General features: G+C 39.6%; 1 protein-coding gene across 1 annotated transcript in view; it reads left to right on the forward strand.

The window, feature by feature from the left end:
- Nucleotides 1-27,418, forward strand: part of Zcwpw2 (zinc finger CW-type and PWWP domain containing 2) — a 111,737-nt gene that overhangs the window by 66,850 nt on the left and 17,469 nt on the right. Inside the window, 2 exon segments of the mRNA XM_041676996.1 lie at nt 6,998-7,044; nt 27,103-27,161. Coding sequence (XP_041532930.1) covers nt 6,998-7,044; nt 27,103-27,161 — 106 coding nt within the window.

The raw sequence follows: 27,418 nt of genomic DNA on the forward strand, positions 1-27,418 counted from the left end.
ACACAACACATACACACACACCTATGAGTCAGTCAGTGTTGCTTTCATGCACAGAAATTTAGGGTTGTCCACTGTACACTGTAGCATTAACAATCTATTCGGGGCTTTGTCCCTGACTGTTGTAAGCACCACGTTTGGATGACATCTGTTGTTATTCACTTTTGATGGAGTTTATGCATTCCAGGGTAGAAGCGTGAGGATTAGAATTACTAAGCAAAAGGAACAGAGACACGAGAGAAATAAAAGACAGAAGCACAGAACAACATCAGAAGGGAAATTCAGTGAGTACTGAATTTGCCCATGTTTATTCTACATGTTTATATACTTCACTCCAAAAGGGGAGACTTCATTGACGTGATATAAAGAATAGACCAAGTCTTCTGCAGGCAGCCACTCTCTGGAACCTCCTGCCAGTCTCCTTGAAGGAACAGAAATAGACTTGAATTCTCTGGCCTTTGGTCAAAGTAGAGTGGATCCACCTCTACACTCAAAATACTAATTAACAACACTCTAGGTCAGGATCCCTTGTTTATAGCCACACCTGTTGTCAACAACTTTGAAAGAGTAAAAATAAGCTCAAACTCTCTGACCTTTAGTCAAGGTAGAACAAGACTCACACATCTGGGACCCCACACCTGGCAAAACCATTCTCTCTCCTGGCATCTGACAGATACCTCTAGCTTCTCAACTAGGAGTGGCGTCTCCTGATCTTCCCAGTTCATGCTAGGGTGAGCTTGTGCAAGTCTTGTGCAGGCTCAAGGCTGTTTAGAGTTTATGAGTACAGTGACCTGTTGCATCCAGAAGACACCATTTTGTAGCAGTCCTCTTAAAAGCTTTCTGCCCCCTTGTCCATGATGTTCCCAGAGCCTCGAGGGAGGGATTGTGACATAGGGGTCACATGTAGGGATAAGGAGTCCACAGTACCTACTCTTTGCATCATTTGTGTTCTTTCTGTTAAAATCAGTCTATTGCAAAAAGGGAATTCTCTGATGAGGACTGAGAGCTGCACTAATCTATGGGTGTAAGTGTTTAGAAGGCAGTTGGATACTATATCAGCTTAGCAAGATGACAGTAGCTGATTCTCCCCTAGGATCCATGATCTCTCTGCCTGCAAGTTTTTTGGCCAGGTTTACTGTACCAGGTGTGAGTTTCTTCCTGTTGAGCAGGCCTTATCCAACCAATGGTTGCTGGTTATTACCTAAGACATCCATGCTGTGGTTATGCCCATAGGTCTAACTTGCCAGGGGAGTTCACAGCTCCACACTGGACCAACTGGTAGTACCTTTTGTCTCACAGCCTAGCAGCTCACAGTACTATGAAAAGCTGTCCCTAAGGAGGGAATCTTCTACATTGGTACCAGCTTGATTTCTCTAAGTCCTGTGACCAAAGCATGTGGCATTTTCTGCCATAGGTTCTTACCATCAACTTCTGCTGAGCAGCCAAGTGTGGTGTCAATAGCCTCCTCAATCTTCTTTAAAAATTTTATTAAAAGTGAGGTAGTGGTGGTGCACTCCCTTAATACCAGCACTTGGGAGGCAGAGACAGGTGGATCCGTGAGTTCCAGTCCACCCTGGTCTACAGAGCAAGTTCCAGGACAGGCTCTGAAGCTACAAAGAAACACTGTCTCGAAAAACCAAAAAGAAAAAAAAAAGAAAAAAATTATTACAAGCATAATTTAATGCTTTCGAGCTTAATCTAGTGTTTTTGTTATATATTATATTAAATACATCAGGCATTTTCACCAATACATCAGGTCCTTTCAGGAAACATTCTTGAATCATAGATGTTGTGATTTATCATGCTTGGCCTTTAAATTCACTCACTTGAATGGCTGGCTCAGTTGGCATGGGACACTTAAGATTACGGTTGTTCTGGGAAATAATTGTAATAAACTCAAATATATGTGCAGTGATTGCAATAATTTTATACCCCACGCAGCCTTGTGTCTATTACCTTAAGTTTGAAAGCAGGGTCCTTCATGGAAAGATCTGACCTTCAACTGAGCCCTACAATAGTTAAGAGTTTTATATCCATTGGAAAAGTTTACTGTATATTCTTGGTAAATTTGTATGGGAAGCTTTTGATTTGAGAAAAACACAAATGGCAAATAGTGTTGCTCTGGTTGCTCTCGGGCCAGAAGAGACCCTGACTACTACAGACGTGACTCCTTCTTTATACTGAAATGACATTTGTTAGCAGCATGGGTTCAGCTCTGTGTTGTCACATGATCTACCCATGTGCAGCCAGTCTTTTTGTTCAACCACAACAGGCTTTAAAACATTTTACCTAAGTAATACAATCACTTAGCTGAAGGGGATTATGTCTTTTCCACTAGCACTGACTTGCTCTCTTGGTGGTATGGACTGTCTTGGTCATCAGTATGCTGGGCAGCTCGTCTCCTGTTCTTTGACATTTCCCCTGTCCAGAGAGCATCAAGAACAATAATTCTCTGGTTGGTTCTGTAGCAAAAATGCTAAAAGTCTTTTGACTAAAAGTCGCATGACTTTTATATGTAGAATTTGATGTAATTCAGCCTGACTTTTGAGAGCCATGACCTCAGGACTTCATTTTTGTCCTTGAAGTAGCCAGTGCAGGAGGCAGAGAGGTATCTATGGGTTATGTCCTCACCAACACAGGATTGCTTTTCTAAACCTGCAGTTTCAGCTTTGAAAGGATTGATTTAACCTCTGAGTGTGCTTAGCATCCAGCATGGAGTTGTGTACAGTATTTAGCTTCTTATTGTATCCAAAAATCGTTTTCAAAGGTTAGCCAACATTTAGATATTTCACTATAGGTAAGCAGTGTAGAGGCAGCTTGGAGGCTTTCTTCTGACAGTTTCATACTCCAGCCTAGAACTAACTACTTTAAACACGTAGTCCATGTTCTTTTGACCTGCAGCAATTGGTTTTGATGTGGGTTCTTTATTAAAATGGGCATGGCCATTAGATGATATGTATAAAGGACTCAGATTAAGGTTCTGCCTTAGTTGCCCCTTTTCTTGTTTGTTTTATTTGACTAATACTCCAGCTTAGTAATTCTTTTAATGAAGCTTGAAAGCTTGATTATTCTCTCTGTGTGCATGTGTGCATGTGTGTGTGTGGCAGGATATCTAATACAAAAGCTTCACCCTTGCTAGGTGCTCGCCACTGTCTGCTCAGCCCTGTGCTCTACATCTAGAGTGGATTTGCCTATCTCTACTTTCCCCCATAATTACTCATGCTTTTGCAAAATAGACTTCCATGTTTAGAGCAGCCTTAGTTTCACAAAAACTGGGTGTGCGTGTAGTTTGCATATGCCTCTATCCACTCAGAACTCCCCTCTCCCTGCTGGACCTCACACTGGGGTTTGTTGTAGTTAGTAAACATACATGACTCATCCTACTTATCCTCAGAGTTCATAGTGCACACGAGGGGCCACTCTAGGTTTACACTCTGTGTTTGACAGGTATAACCTCATGTGTCTGTAGTGATATTTTACTTATGTTCAATAAATAAAGCTTGCCTGAAGACCAGAAGGTAAAACTAAGCCACCAGAGGCCAGACAGTTGTGGCACACACCAGGCTTTGGGAGACAGAGGCAGATGGATCTCTATGAGTTCAAGACCACCCTGGACCATACAAGATCAGTGCAGAAACAGATCCAGGTGGCCGTGGCTCACACCTTAGTCCAAGTCCTAGGGAGTCAGATGCTTTTATTCCCAGCACTAGAGTGGAATATAAGGCGAGATGAAACTGGATCTTGTGCTCTTTCAGTCTGAGGATTTCTTAGAGGTAAGAGTTCTCTAGTGGCTTGGCTGCTTTGCTTTTCTGATCTTCAGGTTGAACCCCATTATCTGATCTGAGTTTTTATTATTCATGCTACTGCATCTATCATCATCCTACTTTGGACAGTATTTCATGGCCTTAAAAATCCTAGTGTTCATCTCTTCTCCCTGCCAATACTCAGCAACTTTTCCTGCCACTGTCTCCATAGCTTTGCCTTTTCTGAATGTCTCATGATTGGAATCATAAATAAACCTTCCTTCTGCATCGGCTTCTTTCCTATAGTAATATACACTTGTTTCGTCTTTGCATGAGTCTGTATTTTATTCCTTTTTAGTGCAGAGTAATGCTCTACTCCTGTCCGTATCACAGTTTCCACCATTCATCTACCTAGGAACCTCTGGATTGCTTCAATTCTAAGTAATTACTGATAAATGCCATTTTTGCATAGACATGAAATTTCAGCTCCCTTTAGTAAACACTTAGAAGTGTGGTTGTAATACTGTGTTGGAGATGTGCTGATTTCCAACATTGTGTTAGCAGTGACTGAGGATCCCTGCTGCTCTGCATACTCTCAGCATTGCGTTACATTAACATTCTCCAAGGAGCCACCATCCCATGTGTGGGTCCTGTTATCACTGGTGATCAGTACTGTCACATGCATATTTGCTCCTTTGGTTTTCTTTGCTGGTGTCTTTTCAGGTCTTTTGGCCTTTGGTTATTTATTTACATGCCAATCTTCCAGCCTTAGCCTCCAAATGAGTTTAGGAGTGAGTGCAACACCATGCCCAGCCCACGTCACCTTCTTTACTTCTCTCTTCTCACCATCCCTTCTTTCCTCCCTTCTTTTCCTTTTTTATTTCTTGTCTGCCTTCATTTTGATCAGTTTTTCTTAATATAGTCTCAAGCCTAGAGCTTCATCACCAGGCTGCATCCTTTTACTGATGAGGTGACAAAGACATTGTTCATCCTGCTGCCCCGTCTTCCACCCTTTAGCATGTCTTTTCACTCTCAGAAGTTTCCTGTTTCTTTACATCTCCTGTCTGTTTTCTGTTGTTTGGCTCTTAACATTAGGTTTCTTAGCATGATAATAACAATTAGTTCACGTTATTCATCTGATAGGTCTACCACACCTGCCATACAGGTTCTGTCTGCCTGCCTGTCTGTCTGTCTAGCCATCCGTTTCTTGCTCTCTTCAAAGTTGTTAGTTTTTTTACTTTTAGCTTGACCTATAAATTTTTATTGAAATGTGGTGTGGTATACTGGATAACAGACTGTAGGTTCAGCTTTTAGTCAGCTGGACAGTGCTAAGGTGCGGGGTTGAGGAGCATTCTCTAGTCCTAGTATTAGGTCTTGATTTTAGGCTGTGAACTTGACAAGGCCCCTCCCCATGTTTTTCTTCTTTATGCACTGAAGTGCCAAAGGACAGCTGCTGGGGCTACAGTTGTGTAGTTACTTCCCCCCAGTGAGTGAGGCTCGGAAAAAATTCCAGTTCATTGGACAGTAGCAAAATAGCTGCTTTTGTGGGCAGATCTCGGTAAGAACATCTGCCAGATGTCAGGGTGAGTTTTCTCCAGCATCCCCATGAGAACTTGGTGGCTCTCCAGGAGGAAGAACTCACAGAAACCTTCCAGATCTCATACCCTGCCCATGATGGATTTTGTTTCACAGGTTTGTCCACATTTAATCTCCAGGGGTATGCCAATTAAGGTTCAGATTTTTCTTACCCTTAGACTGTTGTCATGTAACATACGGTTCACGTGTTTCTGCTCAGGTAAATCATAATTCTCTACATTGATCTGTTTCTCCAGATTGGGGAACAGAAATGTGCCCCAAGAACCACTCTTCTTTGATGAATCTAATTATGGATTTTCAGTTTAGCTCTTAACTTGAGATGTGGAGGCAACCTTTAAATTCCTTGTGTACATGACCAGAAACTGGCCTGTCTTTTGTCTTTGGAAGAAGGTACTTTTAGCTGCCACATTTAAAGAAGCGCAAAGTCACAGTTTACCAAGGTCATGGACGATATTAAACAACCACTGCATATGAATTTTTATTATTAACTTTGACAACTATTGCAGTCTTACATAATGTTTAAACATATGCAGAATATCAGAAAAGAGGTGGTGATTTCTCAAAGTTGGAGAAATCACTGGCAATAGTGAATAGTCTGTGTGGACCTGAATGAAGGAAAATGATTTTTTCTTTTTTGAAGGAGGGTTATCTTTAGTGTTAGGGGGATACAGGAAAGAAAGAGGACGCTGAACATGTGGAACCTGGTGGTAAGTATGAATACAGTAACACACTTCCCTGGGCATTTGTTTTCTGTCCGTTCTTACTACTCTTTGGTAACTTCATACATATGTACAATGATACATGACCATACATTCCCTATTTCCCCTTCCACTACCCCAGTATGTCCCAACATCTCCCCCTTTAACAAGTTTCCTTCCAACATCACTGTGTCCAATTAGTGCTGCCCATAAATGCATGTGGACCATCCACTGGGCACAGGTAACCTACCAGTGGCCACATAGTCAGGTTTTATCAACATATGCAAATGTCTATATTGTAGTACCAAAATAATATCCTGGAATATTTTCCATGAGCTAGGTGGTTACTAAAGATTCTGGTCTCAGTGGTAGTCTGAGAAATGGTACCAATGTCCACACTCTTGTGGAATCTTATCTGAGGCAATGTTGGTACCTCAGTGGTCCCAAATGGAGGCAGCAGACATCGTGGACAGACTAGGGGCTTGCAATCAAATGGGTCTACTCTATCAGTACAGCCACAGCAGCGTGCTGGAGTATCAGTTTCCTCAGTTGTACAGGGAAGATGGACTGCGTGCTCTACCATGTTATATAGATTCAACAAAGCAGTACAGTTTATGTGATGTTCTTATCCAGTGTCCAGCAGATGACAGGTGTGCAAGTAGAGATGCCATGCTCTCAGTTCTAGAGTCTATGTACTCCAGAATACATAGACTCACCAGGAGCCAGAAATTAGGCAGACTTGATGCTAACTAATAAAATCAGGTAAGAGTTTCTTCTTGACTTTATGGCTTTTGAATGACTGATGAGGTGAATTTATTGGTATTTATTTAAGAGGGCCACTGAAAACAGTCCTGTTACTAATGTGTGAAAAAGTAGAAAATTGTAGTTTCATTTTCACGCATCTATTTGAACAGGAAGAGGTTGAGTTCTTTTTTAAAGTAGACATATTATATTATTTTGCAGATAGAACGAAAGCGGGTGCCAAAGCTGCTGTGGTGGCCAGGAAAAGGGTAAGACTGAAGGCTGTGTGTCAAAGTTAACTTCAAATTCTGTCTTTTGAAGAAAGGCAGATTACATAAATTACATCATAAGTAATCTGATTTTTATTCTGAAGGTTGGTTGAATATGTATTTGCTTTCTTAGGCTGACCATAAAAACCATTTGTGATGATTTCCATTGATTTTAGAATTAGGGCAATAAAAACACAGATGGACAAGGAAGCAAGTATTTTTATTTAAGTCATATTTCACATATAAACTTATAGCAGTGTTTATATATATTGTGTTACTGTATCACATGAGAAAATTAACTTTCTCCTAGAAAGTTTAAACAATTAAAGTTTATAGCTTAATATGGTGATTAAACTTTAGAGAAAAACATTGAGTATCTAGAGTTCTGGATAGAGTATTTTAATGGAAGCTTTAAAGCCAAGTACATTTAAAAATATACTTTAAAACATTAACACATTATTTTGAATATTATATGTGGAATAATGTCAAACTCTATTTACTGTGCAAAATATAAGTAAGATAGTGACATTCTCGTGAGAGTGTCCCATTATAGGAAATCACTGATGTGGAACGAGAGAGTACTTACAGCATACACTTGGTCATGTGGTGCATCTAGGTTTTCTCTCATAGTCCAGGAATAGACCCTGTGTGCACCCTGGGGCTCTGCAGACTGTACAAGGCAGTGCAGCCTTGCCACTGCACAGTGTGGACAGAATTGGTTATTTCAGTGTCTTCTAATTTACATATTGAATAAAAAGTTATAAAAATATTAACTATTCCTATGTATCATTTCCACTTACCATTGTCCCACAGAAGGACAGCATTTGACTTAGAAAAATGCTACTCATTATAAATACGAGTGTAAATGTCATATGAAACACATTATTTCATTCAACTAACTAGTAAAATGTCTTGAGAACATGGATAAGTATATAAAACATAATTGTTACTGAAAATATAAAATCTAATGTGAGGGTCTACAGCTTCTGTTCAGAATGCCTATTCTGTCTAGAAGATCATTCAGTTGTATAGACTTTGGGTCTTGTTAATTTTAGTGTGTGATGTTTTTACCTGTTTGTAAGTTTCAAATACTAAATTTTATAAAAGTAACGTTAATAATAAAAATGGCAAAAAGCAAACCAAGAGAAAAATGTAATGTGTGTCTTTAAATGCCAAACATGAGTCAGTTCCTGCTTTATTTGCTGCTCTGACTCCTCCATACACTTTTCATGATGAGGATTGCAAGCTGGGCTCTGGCTGGAGACTCCCCTGTACAGGACTGACCAGGGATATTTCCCATGATACCAGGTAGAAGCTTCCTCTGTTTAGTCATCTGTCACTGCATGGTCACGATGTGGTGTGCTCACTCAGCACTTAGGATGCATGTATCTTTTGAAATAGGAAGGCATGGGCTCCTTCTCAGGCCCATTCCGATGGAGAAATCTTACGATGATGAAGCTGAGGCGCACAGGTGTCTGTGACAGCTTCCAGGGCTCACTGGGCCCCATCCCACGTCTCCAGAGGCTCAGCCCAGGCTATTTCCATTCATCTACTTTTTACAAGTCAGACCCAGGAAAAATGCCATTTTTGTCCATTGACAGATTTTCAAATTTTTATTTTTCTTAGAAACTCACCTTTATAAAAGCATAAATCACAGGCAAGCAAAGAAGGAATACTAGTTGAAGCAAAATGGGAGATATTAGGAATTTGTGCAGGTACTTTAGGTTATATTAGTTTAAAAAAAACACAAGTAAGTTTGTTGAGGAGAACCTGGAGCATTAGATACACTGAAGTGCCTGGAACAGACTGTGCAAGATGTGCCTTTGTGGATGTGCAAACTTCAAAATGTAGTTACTTAGTGTACTCATAAAATAGTACTGAAGCTTCTTATATTACATCAACAAAGTATTTACAAGTGTTATTGTGGAAAGGGAAACTAATACGGACTAAACATATTATTCTTGAAATTACTGAAAGATTTGCTTTACTCAACATAACATTTTCAGCCACACAGTCAAATGGATCCAGCTCAAGTCCTCAGTCAGGCTTGGCAGCGAGCATCTTCACACACTGACCCATCTCTCTGGTGGCAGCGAGCATCTTCACACACTGACCCATCTCTCTGGTGGCAGCGAGCATCTTCACACACTGACCCATCTCTCTGGTGGCAGTGAGCATCTTCACACTGACCCATCTCTCTGGTCCTGAGTACTTCTTTCTCAAACTCTGGCTGACTTTAGATATTTCAAATCTCATCTCTGTCACTGTCATTTCCATTTTAATTATCATTACTTATTTTTCCTATATTTATTAGACATTATATTCCTTCAGAAAACTTTATCCATATCTTTACCCACTTCCCCTCTCCTCATCATTTGTTATTCCTAATTGATTTGTAAATATGGGCTCACTCATTAGTTCTCTAGATTTTATCAGTGTGTTACAAGTTTTTCAATTGTTTACCAAAGTGTTTAACAGTTCCGGTAATTTTCTTGTCTTGAAGTCTTCAGGTTTTGTGACCTGTTGTAAAACATTGCCCCTTCACTTACACACATTAGAGTTTGTGCTTGACTTTACGGTTCCTCTGTTGCTCTGGCCACAATGAAAAGGCATTCACCAGTATAACTTCCCCTCATGCCCCATGTCCAGATCACTTCCTTAAGACTTTTAGAGAGACTCCTGGAGACATGACATGTTCTTCTTTCTCAGCAACAAACAGTAGAACAAAGATGCTTTTGCCAGTTTAGTCATATTCTGTTGTTCTAATTTGTATTTCTCCAAAGCTAGTTGCTTTTGACTTCTTAGTATTTTTTTTACAAATTTACATGATCTAGATATTAGTAATAAAGCTATTCATTTTTCCTCAGATTTCGCTCTGTTATATCACACGCTTTTCCTTTATCCCTAGAAGTACAGATAGTAAACATTTGTATGTAGACACATGTGCTTTCTACTTTGATTATTATACTATTAAAAATGTATCGGGGATAATATGGCGGGAAGGTGGAGAGTGGCATCTAGAGTTAGACTGTGAGTCACAAATTTCAAGTCTTATCACTTGCTGACAGTGTGAGCCAATGTTTGCTGCTTAATTCTCTGACCTCCGGTTTCTTTTTACGTGAGAATAAAAGTATTGCAGAACAGTGTCTCTGACTGTGTTGCTCCACTGTTTAGTGCTTTGAATGAGGGCAAGGCTTTATAGATACGAGATGCTGAGGGAAAGTGAGTTTGTGTTCACATGCTATGTGAGTACAGGGTACAAAATGCTACCTGCAGCTTCCTAATCAGCTCTCCCAGTGCTGTCACTGGATTGTAAGCAGTCTGTCCATTCCCCACACCCTATGATTGGTGCACATATTCCTTTAACACAAGGCATTTAATGTGTTAAAATATCTGTTTCCATATCTAAAAAATATCTATTTCCATAATCTACTCTTTATATTCATTAAGCAAGTTCCAAACTGTTTTATTCTCTCCGTCTTTTCTTTGATATGTGAACTAGTGACCCTTTATTACCTCAGTCTTTCGAAAACTTTTATTATTCTTGCCTGTTGACTTTTCAGATGAACCTTAAAATTATTTTTCCAAGAATTATTTGGTCAGAGGAATACTATTGAGATGGTGATTGGTGTTGTAGAAAAACCTTATATGTTAATTGTGGAGACTGTGTTTATTGTTCAGTACCCACTCATGTAGAAACTAGCTTGTCTCATTCAGCCTTCTCTAGTTTCCAGGGAACAGTCTTCTGTCCCTAATTAGGTTGATGCCAGCTAAGTTTCACTGGTTGGAAAGGATTTCCTTTTTACTTTATCCCCCAACCCATGTAGTGCAATCCTTATTAGTCTTATTAAATAAAAACTCGGAGCCAGATATCAGGGGGTGAAAGCTGAGAGATCGGAAAGACAGCATCCAGTCACTAGAGTTCTTACCTCTCCAAATGCTCAGGCTGAATAGGCAAGATCCTGCCTCTATGAATCCTCAGACTGAATGCCTTGAGCTCCTGTCTCCTCTCGCCTTATAATTCTCTCTCTGCCCAACCGTATCACTCCTGTCTCTACCTCCCTAGCACTGGGATTAAAGGCCTATGGCTAGCTCTGCACTCTGATCTTCAGGCAAGCTTTATTTGTTAGATCACAAACAATATATCACTACAAACCCATGTCTTTTCTTTCCTTTTTGTTTATACACAGACATTATGTATGTGGGTCTTTTTCTCCTAATGCACAGTGAGCTCGAGCATACACAACCAGTCAGTGAACCCATGCAGGAACAGTCAGTCTGTGAGCCCATGTAGAAACAGTCAGTGAGCCCATGCAGGAACAGTCAGTGAGCCCATGCAGGAACAGTCAGTGAGCCCATGCAGGAACAGTCAGTGAGCCCATGCAGGAACAGTCAGTGAGCCCATGTAGAAACAGTCAGTGAGCCCATGCAGGAACAGTCAGTGAGCCCGTGCAGGAACAGTCAGTCTGTGAGCCCATGTAGGAACAGTCAGTGAGCCCATGTAGGAACAGTCAGTGAGCCCGTGCAGGAACAGTCAGTGAGCCCATGCAGGAACAGTCAGTGACCCCATGCAGGAACAGTCAGTGACCCCATGCAGGAACAGTCAGTGACCCCGTGCAGGAACAGTCAGTGACCCCGTGCAGGAACAGTCAGTGACCCCGTGCAGGAACAGTCAGTGAGCCCGTGCAGGAACCGTCAGTGAGCCCATGCAGGAACAGTCAGTGAGCCCATGCAGGAACAGTCAGTGAACCCATGCAGGAACAGTCTGTGAGCCCATGCAGGAACAGTCAGTGAGCCCGTGCAGGAACAGTCAGTGAACCCATGCAGGAACAGTCTGTGAGCCCATGCAGGAACAGTCAGTGAGCCCGTGCAGGAACAGTCAGTGAGCCCATGCAGGAACAGTCAGTGAACCCATGCAGGAACCGTCAGTGAGCCCGTGCAGGAACAGTCAGTGAGCCCATGCAGGAACCGTCAGTGAGCCCATGCAGGAACAGTCAGTGACCCCATGCAGGAACCGTCAGTGAGCCTGTGCAGGAACAGTCAGTCAGTAAGCCTGTGAAGGAACAGTCAGTCAGTGAGCCTGTGCTCACACAGTCAGCCTTTACATCTCAGTCACTTCCTTCTTGTTTTCCTTGGTGCACTTTCCCATGGATCATTGTTTCCTCAGCGTTGCTAATTGATGTGTCCTGTCACTATATTAGTCTGCATTATTGCTTACTTTAGTTTTCTCTTAGTTGTTCAAGAACAAATTTTTATCAAATTGAGTTTGAAGATCAAATTGTCTTTCATTAGTGATCCCTGAGCCAGTCAGCATGTCATCTGTGTGTGACAGAATGATCCCACTAGTCCTCCAGCTGAGCAGCCCCAGACTCCTGTTTCCTTCCTTGTGTGGTTAGGCAAAGCAGGTTTCTTCAGTGTGCTGTGTGGCTACTTTCACAAGTGATGCTATAGCTGCTGGTTTGATCTGTTCTTTAGGGCTAGTGCAGGAACTTAGACCTCAAAAATGGTCACTCAGGAATTTTTCCTAACCTTTGATTGATCTTTAATTTTTTTTTAATTTTTATTCAGTTATAACAGAATGAAACATACAGATAAAACTGCATCTACCTAGGGACTGTGTTGGTTGTCTGTGTCAGGAAGACCTTAAAGAAGAGATTGACTGTCACTCCATTGTTTCAGGAGAGATGTGCAGAATCAGCTGTTCTGTGCAGGGAGGCTTGACCAACAGGAGGCTGAAGGGTGGTATAGGACCCCAGCTTGTCCACTGGTGACCAACAGTAAGCTGAGGGGTGGTATATAACCCCAGCTTGTCCACCTGTGACTAACGGGACCTGAGGGGGTGATGTAGAACCCCAGCTTGTCCACCTGTGTCCAACAGGAACCTGAGGGGTGGTGTAGAACCCCAGCTGTCCACCTGTGACCAACAGGAACCTGAGGGGTGGTATAGAAGCCCAGTTTGTCCACCTGTGACCAACAGGAACCTGAGGGGTGGTGTAGAACCCCAGCTTGTCCACCCGTGACCAACAGGAAGCTGAGGGGGTGGTATTGAACCCCAGCTTGTCCACTGGTGACCAACAGGCAGCTGAGGGGGTGTTATAGAACCCCAGGCAGTTTCTACCCTCAAAGGCCCATTTCAACTGGGCTCTACTTCCTAAAGGCTCCATTGCCTTCAAAATGGAACCATGAGCTGGAGCTGAGTCTTGAAGACAAGAACTGTGGGGAACCTTTCAGGTGGAAACTCTACCAGCCACCACCGCAGTCAAAGTGGAGACTGGCCCTTTACTCCAGATAGTTTCTCTGTGGAGTTTTAAAGCAGAAGTGTGCGTATTTGATGTGCACTTACTTTTTCTAAACACATATATTATTAGAGAACTGTGTTCTTGTCTCTCGAAGTCATCAGTGACGCTCTCACAGGCTCATGCTGCCCTCAGCCCGTGTTCACAGCCTTCCAGAGGGGTGGTTGTGCCTCAGTGACCAAACTTGGTTAAGTTTGCAAGATGTATGGCTTGCTTACAGGAAATCTATAGAATAATAAAGTATTAAGATTAGACAGTATGCTATTTACTCCCAGATTCCAAAGCCAGGTCCCAGTTATGTGGGCAGGCAAAATTTCCTGCCTCAAAGTATCCACGCCTGGTTTCAATGATGATATTTGCTAATTAAAAATCTTAAAAATATCTTCTTGGGTTCTTTTACACATTTTAAACCTTTACTCACATTTGACTTTCAGCCCATGGTTCTGACTTCCTTGTAGTTCTCCTTAGGTGGCTGGAGTGGGTGGATTGAGCCTAGAGGAGCTGGGCAGTGGGGTAGCAGAATGGTGAAAATTCCTGTTTCTCCTCTGGAGACAGGTGGCAGTTAGTAAGCATAAGGGCCATGCCATTCTTCAAGTTCACAGATGGAAAAGGGTTTGTGGCAGCAGCTGGCTATAAGGGGCAGTTTCTTCCCCGGGCTGTTGTGCTGCCATCTGTGGACCAAGTTACTCATATGAGGGATGCTACAGGAAATGGATATGGAGATGCATTTTATTTGTCTTAAACTCAGGTTTGTCTTAGTGCAGTACTTTAGCTGAGTAAGTCCAGGGTTTAGTTCTGCAGATCTGGTCTATGAACAAAAAGAAATTAATGTTCAGCCAACAGTAATTTTCTGTTTTAAGAACTGTTTTCAACCTTGGCACTGAGGATGAAGCTCAGGTGGTAGAGTGTTTGCCTAACATGCATGAAGCCCTGGATTCAATTCCCAGCACTGCCTAAACTGGGCAAGGTGAGCATACCTGTAATCCTAACCTTGGTGGGGGGGGGAGGGCAGGGCACGAGAATCAGGATTTCAAGGCTATCCTTGGCTACTTAGTGAGTTTGAGGCCAGCCAGGGCTGTACCAGATCCTGTCTATAAAAACTGTTTTGGTCCTTATACACATAAGAAGGCATTATTTTTGAAAGTCACCTTCATAATAAGATTAACTTTTTTTTACTTTTGTTCTTCTCTGTATAATATTCATTTAAAGATTTATTTAAGATTAATTCACTTATAATTTGAGTAATTTCATAAAATTTACCCTGTAAATTCATGGGTTTTCCACCCATGGCTTGAACTAGCTGTAGGTAGAAAATATATTTAATTTGTCTGTTGGGGAGACTTGTATTCACCACCCCTTCTTCAGCTTCATCAAAACCAAAAACAGTAACGGCTATTTGTATAACGTAAAGTAAAAATTTGAGTAATGAGCTTATGTTTCATAGATCATAGCTATGTCCCTAGATATTAAATAATCTTTTTGTGCTCAATTGTAGCAACTACTGTTCAGTGTCAGTGAGAATAAATAGAACTGATCTATCACAGAATTCATGTTTATAATATATTATGGTTTATAAACATTTAGCTTCTGTATAAGTCTACCAGTGACTTTGAGGTATCATTTATCTTTCTTTTTATTTATATAGTTAAGGTCTTCAAATGTTGAAAAAAAATTTTCCCATGTAAAGTACATAGCAGAAATCCCTACACCAGTGTACACTGAAGAACAGTCACCAGACCACAGGGAATCATGTCCTGTCTTTCCTCCCATAAGCTTATGGGAGGGTGACCTCTCTTAACTTATCAGAGAGTTGGGTGTGAAGTATTTGATCCTATGTCTTTTTATAGTGTAATTGGTAGGATTCTGTTTATCCTATCCAAAAAGAAAGTTCTGGGTTTTGGATTTAGAATACTTGACTGTGATCTCCACAGGTTGAGGAATCACTAAGTATTCTTACTGTTCAGATTAATAGGAGAAAAAATAGTGAGACACATGACACTCTGAACATTCATTTTTTTTTGTTTGTAAAAAAATGTAATACTGTACTACAGTCTTTAAATGCTTTCTGTACAGCAGGTTTTAACAATTCAGTTTAAATGCGCAGATTTCAGGAAGTTTCCCTAGGAAAAAATGTCCTCTGCCAACATCTTGCCTCTCTCTTTCCCAACATCCCTTGCTGAAATGGCCAGTGGTTTTAGGAAAAAAAAAACTGGACAGAAACAGGGAATGTTGCAGCTGACTTGGATTTCTGTAGAACCTCCAGCTAGAGGTCAGCCGAGCAGCTGTGCCACAAAGCCAGCTTCCATGGCTTTTTTCCCTCCCTGGGTGCCTTGTTGACGTTAGCGCTTAGCATTCCTAAGAGTTTATAGATAAGAGAGAAATACGAATGAAAAGCCACCCTGAATTTTTGCATTCAGTCCCTGAACAGACATTCTAAAAAATTTAAATGCAAGACTTTAAAATCTCTGAGTGAAGTACTGAGTCAGAGCGCCCCTTGAAGTGTTTTACTCCAGTCTCACCCTTAGCCACAGTTGAGGTGCTAATAGAAAATCCTTCATGGCTTCTGTTCAAGGTGGGACTGGTAGCCAGCTTCTACTTTTAGAGATTTCCTTCTGTGCCTCTGTTCACTGCTTGGCTGCACATTCTAGTGTTCTGTCTGGTAAGACCCTTCACCAAGGAAACCTGTGGAGCTTAACTGCAACTGCAGAGAGCAGGAGGCAGCAAGGTATTCAGGAGTCACACTGCCAAGCACTGGGCTCTGATGCTGTGCAGATGTTATGGGAATGCCAAACTCTACTGAAAATTGACCTGGCTAGCATATAATTGATGAGTAACATATATGTTAGAAACAATAGGATCATATGCTTTAAAAGAGCGGCATCCAAACTAGGGACAGCAAGTGAGCATTTCAGTCCTCTTCCCTCTCAAGGAAATGCTGAGGGCAGTCTGTCTAGACTGGAATGTATTAGCTGTGCCCTTCAGATACTTGGGTTCACCTGTGACCATCATTTATACCTGCTGCAGGAAGCTGGTTTTCATCCTTTCTCTGCGCAGTCCTCTTTGGCATCTTTTCCAAAGGGAAATGGGCATGCTAGCTTTGCAAACTTCTGTAGGATATCTTTGAACAAAGAGTTTGTCTACATTATTCAAAGTAAGCAGATGCACATTTGGAAAGTTTGTCAAGGTAGCTAGCTCTTTAGTGATTTCTGACTGACAATTACCCTCAAGAGAAGCTTGTGATAAATACTTATGCCTGCTATAAGGACAGAACACGAGATCTAGACTTCACACCTTCACACGTAAGGCAGCTAGAAAATGTGTTTCTTTTGTTTGAAACATGACACATTTTCATTTAGATGTCAGGTGACTTAGGGAAATGGACAGTGTTGGGTCAGAGCATATAAAGTTAATGTAAGCACAATTTGTAAAGGTTTTCTTCCATTTGGAATTTAAAGGCAATTCTGCCATTTGCCATTCCAGTTAACAAATCTAGTTGTGTATCTGTGGGTATATGTGTATATATACATATATAAATATATTCAGTTTTTTACTCTTTCAGTATATACCCATGTTCTTTATCCATATATACATATAAATATGCATATATATTTATAATATATAATATGTACATATATTTCATTTTTTATATAAAGCAAGAAAAGAATTAATACTTTGGTTTACTTCAGGTCATTGGCACTTACATGCTATTGCATTTTAGTGGGTGGCTTTTTTTTTTTTGAGTCTTTAAGCACTTATTTAAATGGGGCTTCTGAGTCAGTAGGCCTAAAATGGATGTGAGATTTGTACTTTTAACGAGCTCTCAGGTGTTGCTACCTCAGTGTCATTGTGTCCCTTACTCTGAGTGTCACTAGTGTATACGACAGGAAGACTAGCAGTCCAACAGTGGGGACAGAGTTAGAAGAGATGGAAAACATAATTATTTCAGTGTTTATTTATATGGTGTGGGAGTCCTTCTGTCTGTGTGTTGCTTTTCTTGGTTAATGAATAAACTGCCTTGGCCTGTTGATAGGACAGAACTTAGGTAGTCGGGGAAGATGGTACTGAATGCTGGGAGGAAGAAGGGCAGAGTCAGGGGACGCCATGGATCTGCTGCCAGAGATAGGTGTGCCAAAACTTTGCTGGTAAACCATGACCTTGTGTTGATATACAGATTAATAGAAAAGGGTTAAATTAAGATGTTTTAGCCAATAAGAAGGCAGAGCTAATGGGCCAAGCAGTGATTTAATTAATACAGTATTTGTGTGGTTATTTCAGGCCTAAGCTAGCCCGGCAGCCGGGATGAACAAGTGGGCCCTCCTCCTACATTTATAGTATCTCGAATAGAGATCTCCAAAGATATATCTACCCAGAGCACCAGAATGGGACCTGATTTGGAGTAAGGGTTTTGATAAATATAATTACAGGAAGGATCTTGAGGCTGTGTGATCTAGGATTAGGTAATGTTGAAACTATACTACTACCCTCAGAACCTCCACACTAAATTGTTAAGTTTAAGTTTCTTCAGTTCTATTCAATAAACAATGGCAATAAAATTTAGAGCCTTGCCTAGTGTAAAATAATATTTAAGTAACTGGAAATTTCAATTGGTAAATAATTGCTGACATGTGATTTGATTTAATCTTCCTCCGCATGCAGAGTTATCATTTCAAAACAAAATTTGAAGGTATTTCTCTTTCAGACATAAGCTAGATATTGGAGTGGTCGAGGGGCTCATGGGAAGTAATAGTAAGGGCAGTGCTCACACCAAGATTGAGATTCTGGGGTGCCCAGCTAGACACAGAATGGGACATGGGGCAAATACTTAGTTCAGTTTAGAGTCTGCATGTGTTATGTTCCCATGGGTTCATATGTTTGAACATTTTGTCCCCTACTGGTAACACTGTGTTAAGAGATCAAGGGGCCACAAACATAGGGAAATTAAACAGTGCTCACCTGAATCATCAATGGGTCAAGGAAGAAATAAAGGGAGAAATTAAAGACTTCCTAAAAGTCAATTAAAATGACCACACAACATACCCAAATTTATAGGACACAATGAAAGCAGTGTTAAGAGACACTTACATAAAGAAGCTGGAAAAATCCTACAGTAGTGAATTAACAGAACATTTGAAAATATTAGAACAAAAAGAAGTAAACTCACCCCAGAGAATTAGATGGCAGGAAATAATCAAATTGAGAGCTGAAATCAACAAAATAGAAACGAAAACAGTACAAAGAATCAATGAGACAAAGAGTTGCTTCTTCGAGATAATCAACAAAATAGACAAACCTTTATCCAAACTAACCAAAAGGCAGAGAGAGAATATCCAAATTAACAAAATCAGAAATGAAAAGGGAGAGGTAACAACAGACATGGAGGAAATACAAGAATCATCAGGTCAGATTTTGAAAACCTGTACTCCACAAAATTGGAAAACCTGGATAAATATCACTTACCAAAATGAAATCAAGACCACATAAGCAAATTAAACAGACCTATAACTGCTAAAGAAACAGAAACAGTAATCAAAAGACTCCCAGTCAAAAAAAGCCCAGGACCAGATGGTTTCAGCTCAGAATTTTACAAGATTTTCAAAGAAAAACTATTACCAATACTCCTCAAATTGTTCCACATAATAGAAACAGACAGAACATTGCCAAATTCTTTTTATGAGGTACACTTACCCTGATACCCAAACCACACAGAAATATTAATAAGAAAGAGAATTATAGACCAGTCGCACTCTTGAACATTGATGCAAAAACTAAATAAAATACTGGCATATCGAATCCAAGAACACATCAGAACCATGATCCACCATCATCAAGTCAGCTTCATTCCAGATATGCAAGGATGATTCAACATAGGAAAATCTGTCAACGTAATTCACCGTATAAACAAACTGAAAAATAAAAACCACATAATCATCTCATCAGATGCCGCAAAAGCTTTTGGTAGAATACAACATCCCTTCATGATAAAGGTCTTGGAGAGAGCAAGGATACAAGGAACATACCTAAACATAATAAAGGTGATATATAGCAAGCCAACAGCCAACATCAAACTAAATGGAGAGAAACTCATAGTGATCCTACTGAAATCAGGAACAAAAAAGGTTGTCCAGTCTTTCAATATGTATTCAGTATAGTTCTTGAGGCTCTAGCTAGAGCAATAAAACAACAAAGGAGATCAAGAGGATACAAATTGGAAAAAAAGAAGTCGAACTCTCACTATTTGCTGATGATATGATATTTTACATAAGCGACCCCAAAAATTCTACCAAGGAACTTCTCCAACTCATAAACACTTTCAGAAATGTAGCAGGATACAAGATTAACTCAGAAAATTCAGTAGCCCTGTTTCACACAGATAGAATAACAGAAATATGTTAATTTAACTAGTCAGAGCTAGTTAATAAGCCTGAGCTAATAGGACAAACAATTTGTAATTTTTAAAAAAAGAGAGATCTAAGGGCCATTAGATGGTGCAACTTTGCTGGAGGAGGTGGTTCCATGGGGAAAGGAAAGTTCCTGCTTTCTGTTCTGCGAGAAATATGAGGAAATCAGGAATCCCAGCTATTCTTGCTAACATAACTTGCCATCAGGACCACCTGCTGTGAAAGGCTTTTTTTTTTTCTCCTCAAATCATGGGAGAAAACAATCCTTTCCTCCTGGAGGTCTCCTTATCAGATATTCAGTTACAGCAATGGGAAAAGGAAGTAAGACTGTTAACTGTGGAATGTGTAATAAAGTAGGCGAGCAATTTGCCTCCTCTAACACAAACCTTCCTACTTTGTAGTAGCTTTTTAATGGTACTTCTTCCTATTGATACTTATGGAGTAGTTTCATTTTGTTATAGTAGTTCTATTTACTCTTGTAGTAAGCTTTTTATTTCATACTCAAATATAATTTAAGCTGATAGTAGTCACAGTAAATAACACCTCTATGGTGTCTTTGATGATACAAATCAATGACATATAACAGAGTAGTGGAATGAATGTTTGAATATTACCATGAGCGTAAAGGTCACGAAAAGAAGACCCCTTAGCCTTTAGCATTGCTTGTGAACTCCTCAGCGTTCTTTCGAGTTGCCTTGGGTGATAACTTAGTCATTTGAGCTGCCTAATAGTGCTTTCAGACTTACTTAAATTGTTTATTACACTTAACTCTTTTAAATGTTCAATGTAAAAGATACTTCTGGCTGCCAAGCAATTAGTATATGATGTAAAATTGTTCTATTTTATGTAGTTGATTTAAAATCAATAAAATCAAAGTTGGTGAAGCAATGGGTGGAATAGACAGCATGGTCTGAGACCCTGCTCATGCTGACAGATCAAAGAGAAGAGCCAAGAAACAACAAGAAGCTAACAAACATTTTGAGAGAGAATCACTTTGAAGTTCTTCACAGCAGTTTAAGGGCAATTTCATGAAGTACACCAAAAGGCCAAATTAAAAAAATATACATTTTATTACTATTTGGGGAGACAGGATCTCACTGTGTAGCCCTGGCCGGCTTGGATCTTGCTGTGTAGGCCCTGATACCTCTCTAGTGCAGGGATTAAAGGCATACACCACCATATATGATCAAGTTGAATTAGGGAAGTTGCTGAGCATTTAACCCAGTGCCTTGCACATACTAAAGCATATGTGCTACCACTGAGCTATACAACAGCTCAACACGGTGTAATCACTAACCTTCCTGTTCATGTGCTGATGCTCCTGTTCATGCCACTTTTCTTCTAACCTTTATTCTCCAATTTATGTCATATCTGCAAGCTTGCAGGGCATGGCAGGAAGTCTGCATTATCTAACAAGAAGAAAAGACTATGTGATCCAAATGACACAGATGACAGACAGCTTGTTACAAAAAGTTTCACGAGAGAATGGACTGTTTTCTGCTTATCAGATGAATGCTTTATTGATGTGGGAGTGTCATATATCAATCTGTTGATTTCATTGGTTAAGTAATAAAGAAACTGCTTGGCCCTGATAAGTTAAAACATAGGTGGGTGGAGTAAATAGAACAGAATGCTGGGAGGAAGAGGAAGAGAGCTCGGAGGCCATGCTCCCCTCTTCCGGGCAGACGCCATGAAGCAAGCTGCCAGGTCAAACATGCTGAATCTTTCCCGGTAAGACTGATGCTACACAGATTATTAGAGATGGGTTGATCGGGATATGAGAATTAGCCTGTAAGGGCTAGAGTTAATGGGCCAAGCAGTGTTTAAAAGAATACAATTTGTGTGTTGTTATTTCTGGTGTAAAGCTAGCTGTGTGGGAGCCGGGCGGGATGAAAAGCAGGCCCGCAGCTCCCACAACACTTTATTAGTTGTCATACAGGGTTTGATTTCACATCTTACGGTTTACTCCGTGAAACACATGTGTAAAAGAGGGTTTTCTATTTATTTTTTCACCTTTCCTTTTGACTTAGTAGGTAAATTTGTAAATGTTTTTTATTTGCAAACAATATATATTCTTTACAATGTACAACATGTATGAATTTGATTAAATTATTTTTGTTGTTTATTTCTTTCTTTGTTATTTTTTCCTGTTGTATGATTTTTAGTTAATTATCTAATTTTGGTTTTGTTGTTGTTGTTGAGAAAGAGTTTCTCTGTGTAGCCCTTGCTGGCTTGGAACTTACAGAGAGAGATCTACATGCCTCTGTGTCTCAGTGCTGGGAATAAAGACATGTGTTACCACACCCTTGTTCTAGTTTTAGAACAATGCAAATTCTACTTAATTTTGTATGACTTTACTTTGTATATTTTGAAGCTAAGATTTTTAAAAATGAGATTGTCTTTTAACACTGAGTAATAAGCTTTCTCCTTAAATTATGCTTTTTGAATTCACATCTACCACTCCTGTCCTAGCATTAATATCACCAGACTGGACATTAGTAATAATTATGAATATATTATATTCTAGCTCCTTTCAATTTTTCCATGTAGTGTGGAGTGGAAGGTCCTTCTGCCTATGTGTTGCTTTTATTGGTTAATAAATAAAGAACTGCTTTGAGCCTATGGAAGGGAAGAACAGAACTAGGTGGGGAAAGCTAGGCTATATGGCGGGAGAAAGAAGGGTGGAGTCAGAGAGAAGCCATGGCGCCACTGGAGATAGACACTGGGAACTTTAGCTGGTAAGCCATGTCACGTGGCAATACACAGATTAATGGAAATAGGTTAAATTAATATGAGGGCTAGCCAATAAGAAGCTAGAGCTAATGAGTCAGGCAGTGATTTAATTAATACAGTTTCTGTGTGGTTATTACTGGTCTAAGCTAGCCTGGCGGCCAGGAACCAACAAGCAGCGCCCTCCTCCAACAGTAGTGAATTTTGTAGTTTATGTTTGTTAAGTTTTATTTTATATGTCATACAAGTCACTATTTACAAGTGTAAGTGCAGTGGATTTTCATATATTAAAAGTTGTGTAATCAACAATGCTATTTAATTTTAGGCTAATTAATTAATTTTCATTCCTAAAGCCCCATGTGCATTGGCAGTCTGTCTATATTCTACCCTTCCTGGCAGTTACTCTTCAACTTTTTGTCTCTGGATTTTCCATCTCTGAACACTTCAGATAAAAGGTGACATACAATATAGCTGGTTTGTCTGGCTTTTCACTGTTCACTTAGCATAATGGTTTGAAATTTATTCACATAGTATTATTTTTAGTGGCAGATAGTACTCTGTTATATGGATATATAGTAGTCTTCCCCATCACTATTTATTGAAGATATATTCTGAGACCCTAGAAAAAGCCCCAAGTTCAAGATAGTTGAGAAATCAGTGTAGCTATCTTTTTCTCCTATGCCTACATACCTGTGATAAAGTTTAATTTATAAATTTGTCACAGAAGAAATGAGTAAGAACATAAAAAGATAGAAAAACCAAAGCAACCTGATGTAATAAAAGTTATACCAATTTATAAGTCATGTCTAGAATTTTCTATGTAATAGTCTCAGACTAGTTACTGTGGAACTTCAGAAACAAGTTACGAATAAAGGAAGACACTAGCATGCCACACTTTTCTCATCTGTTGGTGGACATTTGGATTGTTTCTACCTTGTTAATAATGGCACTAGAAACATTGTATGTAAGTTCTTGCTTAGATGAATGCCTTTATTTTTCCCCAAGTGGAACTGCTAGGTTACAGGGTAACTTTATTCATGGGGTTTTGAGGAAGTTTTAAACTGGTCCACAGTTGCTGCACACCTCCACAACTCCCAGCCAGCTACGTTTCCATCTTTTACCACAGACTTGTCAGCATTTGGTAGGTCTCTCTTTCCAGCTATTCCACTGCACATGGAGTGGTATTTCATTGTGATTTTAATGTCTCTGATGACTGATGTTATTAACCAGCTCTTCATGTGCTTACTGGCCATTCCTGTATTTCCTAAAACAAATGTCCATTCAAATGTTGTATACATTTAATTGACTTGTTTTCTTATTGTTTGATTATTATATACATAATTTGAAAATATCTTTTCTACTTTTATGAGCTGTTTTCTCTCTTGGTGGTGTCCTTTAAAACCACAGAAGTCATTAACCTTGATATCATCCTATTTATCATTTCTTTTGTTGTTTATGCTTTTAATATTACATATAAGACACCACCAACTGAATTCAGTCGGTGGTTTGAATGAGGATGGCCCCTAGAGCTCATACATTTGATTACTTGGTCCCTAGTTTGTGGGACTGTTTGGGAAACATCAGGAGGTATGGTCCTGTAATAAGTGGTATGTCACTGGAGGGAGGAGTTTGCGGTTTCAGACACCTAAGCCCTTCCCAGTTTATTCTCTCTCTTCCTCATGCTTGTGGATCAGATTTAAGCTCTCAGCTACTGCTCCAGCACCATGTCTGCCTACCTGCTGCCTTGTTTCCTGCCATGATGATCATGGATGGACTCTAACCCTCTGAAACTAAGCAAGCCCCCAATGAAATGCTTTCTTTTATAAGTTGTTTTATATGTGATGTTTCTTCACAACAATAAAAAACTAACAAAGACACCAAAGTTATAAAGATTTACTTCTATATTTTCTTCCAAGACATTTGAAAGTGGTGTCTCTTACATTTAAACCTTTAATCCTTTTAAAACTAATTTTATATATGATGTGAACTTTATTGTTTTGTATGTGGTTACTCAGCTGTACTAGTTCTATTTGCAGAAGGAACTGTTTTTCTTACATACTCATTAGCCCGATTGCTGAAAATTAGTTGACTACCAATATAAGACTTCATTTCTGAACTCCTAACTACATTCCACTGGTCATGTCTTCTGTTCTTATGCTGAAACCATATTGTCCTAAATTATCAAATCTTGTCTTAAGTTTTGAAATCGGAGTGTGTGATCAAATTGGCTCTTCTTCTAAAAGAGTGTTTTGACTGTTTTATAGTCCTCACATTTACCATTTGAAGTTTTCATTATTTATTTTTGTACAGAAAAGCACTTGGCACTTTGATGGTCATGCTGTTATGTCTTAGAGTCCCTTAGCTCAAATTGTACTGCTTTGCTTTAAACCAGTCGAAGAGATTGAATCTATTTGAATTACTTCTTATTATAAATGTAACTGGATAAGATCTAATTTGTGTTTTCTGTTTACAATGCTTTTTTTCCTTTTTTCTTCTCTGCTTCTCTTTCTAGGTTCTATCATATTGCATGTTTTTTAAAATTCCCTTTTTTGCTTCCAACTAGTCTAGATGTTATACAACACAGCCCTCTTCTTTGGAGGGCTATCCTTATGTGCAAACATATTAATCTTCAATTACTTTTCTGAACTCCTGTATCACTATTTTTAAAATTCTTCCATTGGCCATACATGTCCTAATTCCACCTCTATTTTATGAATAATTCGGTATCATTTATTTACTTTCTACCCTGGTCTGATTCCTTTCCTTCTTCCGTTTTGTTATCTTGGACTATGAATCTTCTTGTTTTTCACTTCTTTACAATTAGTCCTTAAAAAAAATCTCGGTACTAGGAATCTAACTCAGGTCTTGTGTCTGCTATAAAAGTTCCAGTTTTGAGCACTATATCCAGCATCAGTTAGGCTTTGGGAGGAGAGGGGATCATGGTTCATTTATTTATTTTCTCTGTTTTGATTAGTCCTTTGAGAATTCTGTTGGATGTGTTTTGATCATCTTCACCCCTTCCCCAGCTCTTCCCAAATCCATTCCTCCTTTGCTCATGCAATTTTTTATCCTCACTTTTGTCACTGTGGGATTTTATTAAACCCATCAAGTTGGTACTGTGTGTGTCCTTGCTTGTGTGACCTTCCACTGATTACCAGTAGCTCTTCATGCAGCTCGGGGACTTCTTGCTCACTTTCCCTCTTCATGCTGGGGTCTGTCTGGCTTGAGCCTACATGGGTCTTGAGTTTATTTAGATGTAGATCATGTTTAGTAATTTACTTCTCTTCAGTCATTTTCATTCTTGTTTTTAGGTTAAATCTTTGCAGCATATCCTTTAGTAGCTTTTTCAGAAAAATTATATATTTTTTCTTTCTTTTCTTTTTTTTTTTTTTCAAGACAGGATTTCTCTGTATCTTTGGAACCTGTCCTGGAACTTGCTCTCATAGACCAGGCTAGCCTTGAACCCACAGAGATCCGCCTGCCTCTGCCTCCTGAGTGCTGGCATTAAAGGTGTGCATCACCACCGCCCGACTGAATTGTAGTCTTAAAATTCTCTTTTATTTTGAAAGTTCTAATGATTTTCTGATAATGAGGGAAATCAATAACTGATAAAAAGCAAACAATTCCTAATTTCTCCTCTATTGAACTATTTCAGTAGCTTCAGACAGCACAGACCCAGCTTCCCACTTGAGTCACACTTGTTTGGGGTGTAATTTAATTGATGCTACTTTCCTGGGCACTGCTGTTGGTAAGGCATCTATTGCAGCTGATTGCCAGTGCTCCAAGAACAGACACTTTTGATTTCTAGGACTATACATTCTTTTTGCTTGTTTTTAACTTCATGTCAACTGAACTATACATTGAAAACATTGCTTAATAGGGTTTAGTTTTCCTGTGCATGTCTTTAATTTTAGTTATTCTTGACTAGTGAATGTAGTATATGAGATCCAATCTAAGTCTTTACATTAATTGCTTGACTTTTGTGCTTCTGCCTCTCCTAGTTTGGAATTCTAGGAGAATCTTTGGGCTGATTATTTGATTTGGAAAATCTAATATTCTCAGAGACATAACTTTGGATTTTTTGGATGTTTTCTATATTTCAGAATCACTACTGTTGCCATCTAATGTGGCAGGCCAGGTATATACAGCAACCTGCTTTTGTGCTCTTTCAAGTAAAGTCTTGCCTGTTCTGTTTACAGTCAGAAGAATTCTGTTGTATCCAGGCCTTATCTGACAGTGACACAAGAGGCACAGAATTGGGGTGCCTTGCTGCATGTTGTTGGGGCCACTACGATGTCAGCTCTCACCCATGTACCTTCACATCTACATGCTTCTGTTTTCTTAAAGCTAGGTGTAAAATCTTAAATAATGATCTTATTATTTTTATGGGTTTTTTGAAGGTGCATATGAGAATAAAGAGCAGCTCCTTATCTGGTCATCCTACTATTCCTGGAGGCTGGTGGGTTGATGCCTTCACAGAGACCATGTAGTGGAGGCTAGACAGAAAGATCTTGTTCAGGGGTATGGGCCAAAGTTTCTCTTCAGCTAAATTATTAGAAGCACATAATACCCATTTTAGTATATTGAGCAGATCTAGAGCAATATACTAATTCATTTTTGATGTTTCTTTATAGATGCAAGTTTCCAAAAATAATACTGAAAAGAAAAAGCCCAAGGTTAGAAAGAGGAAAAGGTATGTTTTGTGAAATTAAAATACTAGAATACAATTGAGATGTATAAATTGTATTTAATTATTGTGTGACATTTTCCCTAATTTTTTTCTTCACTGGGTAAACCTTGTGCTTAAACCTTTTTGAAAGAATTAGCAAGCTGGTAGTTAGAAGTGCAGAGAAGTTATGCTCTCTTTTGCCTGGTCTGGTTTTCCAACAGGGTTTCCACTTTGTAGCCAAGGCTACTCTCAAGTTTACAGTCCTTCTGTCTCAGCCTCCC

Source organism: Microtus oregoni, unplaced genomic scaffold (assembly GCF_018167655.1).
Source record: "Microtus oregoni isolate MIOR12 unplaced genomic scaffold, Mior012 000028F_ref0000031, whole genome shotgun sequence".
Lineage (NCBI taxonomy): Eukaryota > Metazoa > Chordata > Mammalia > Rodentia > Cricetidae > Microtus > Microtus oregoni.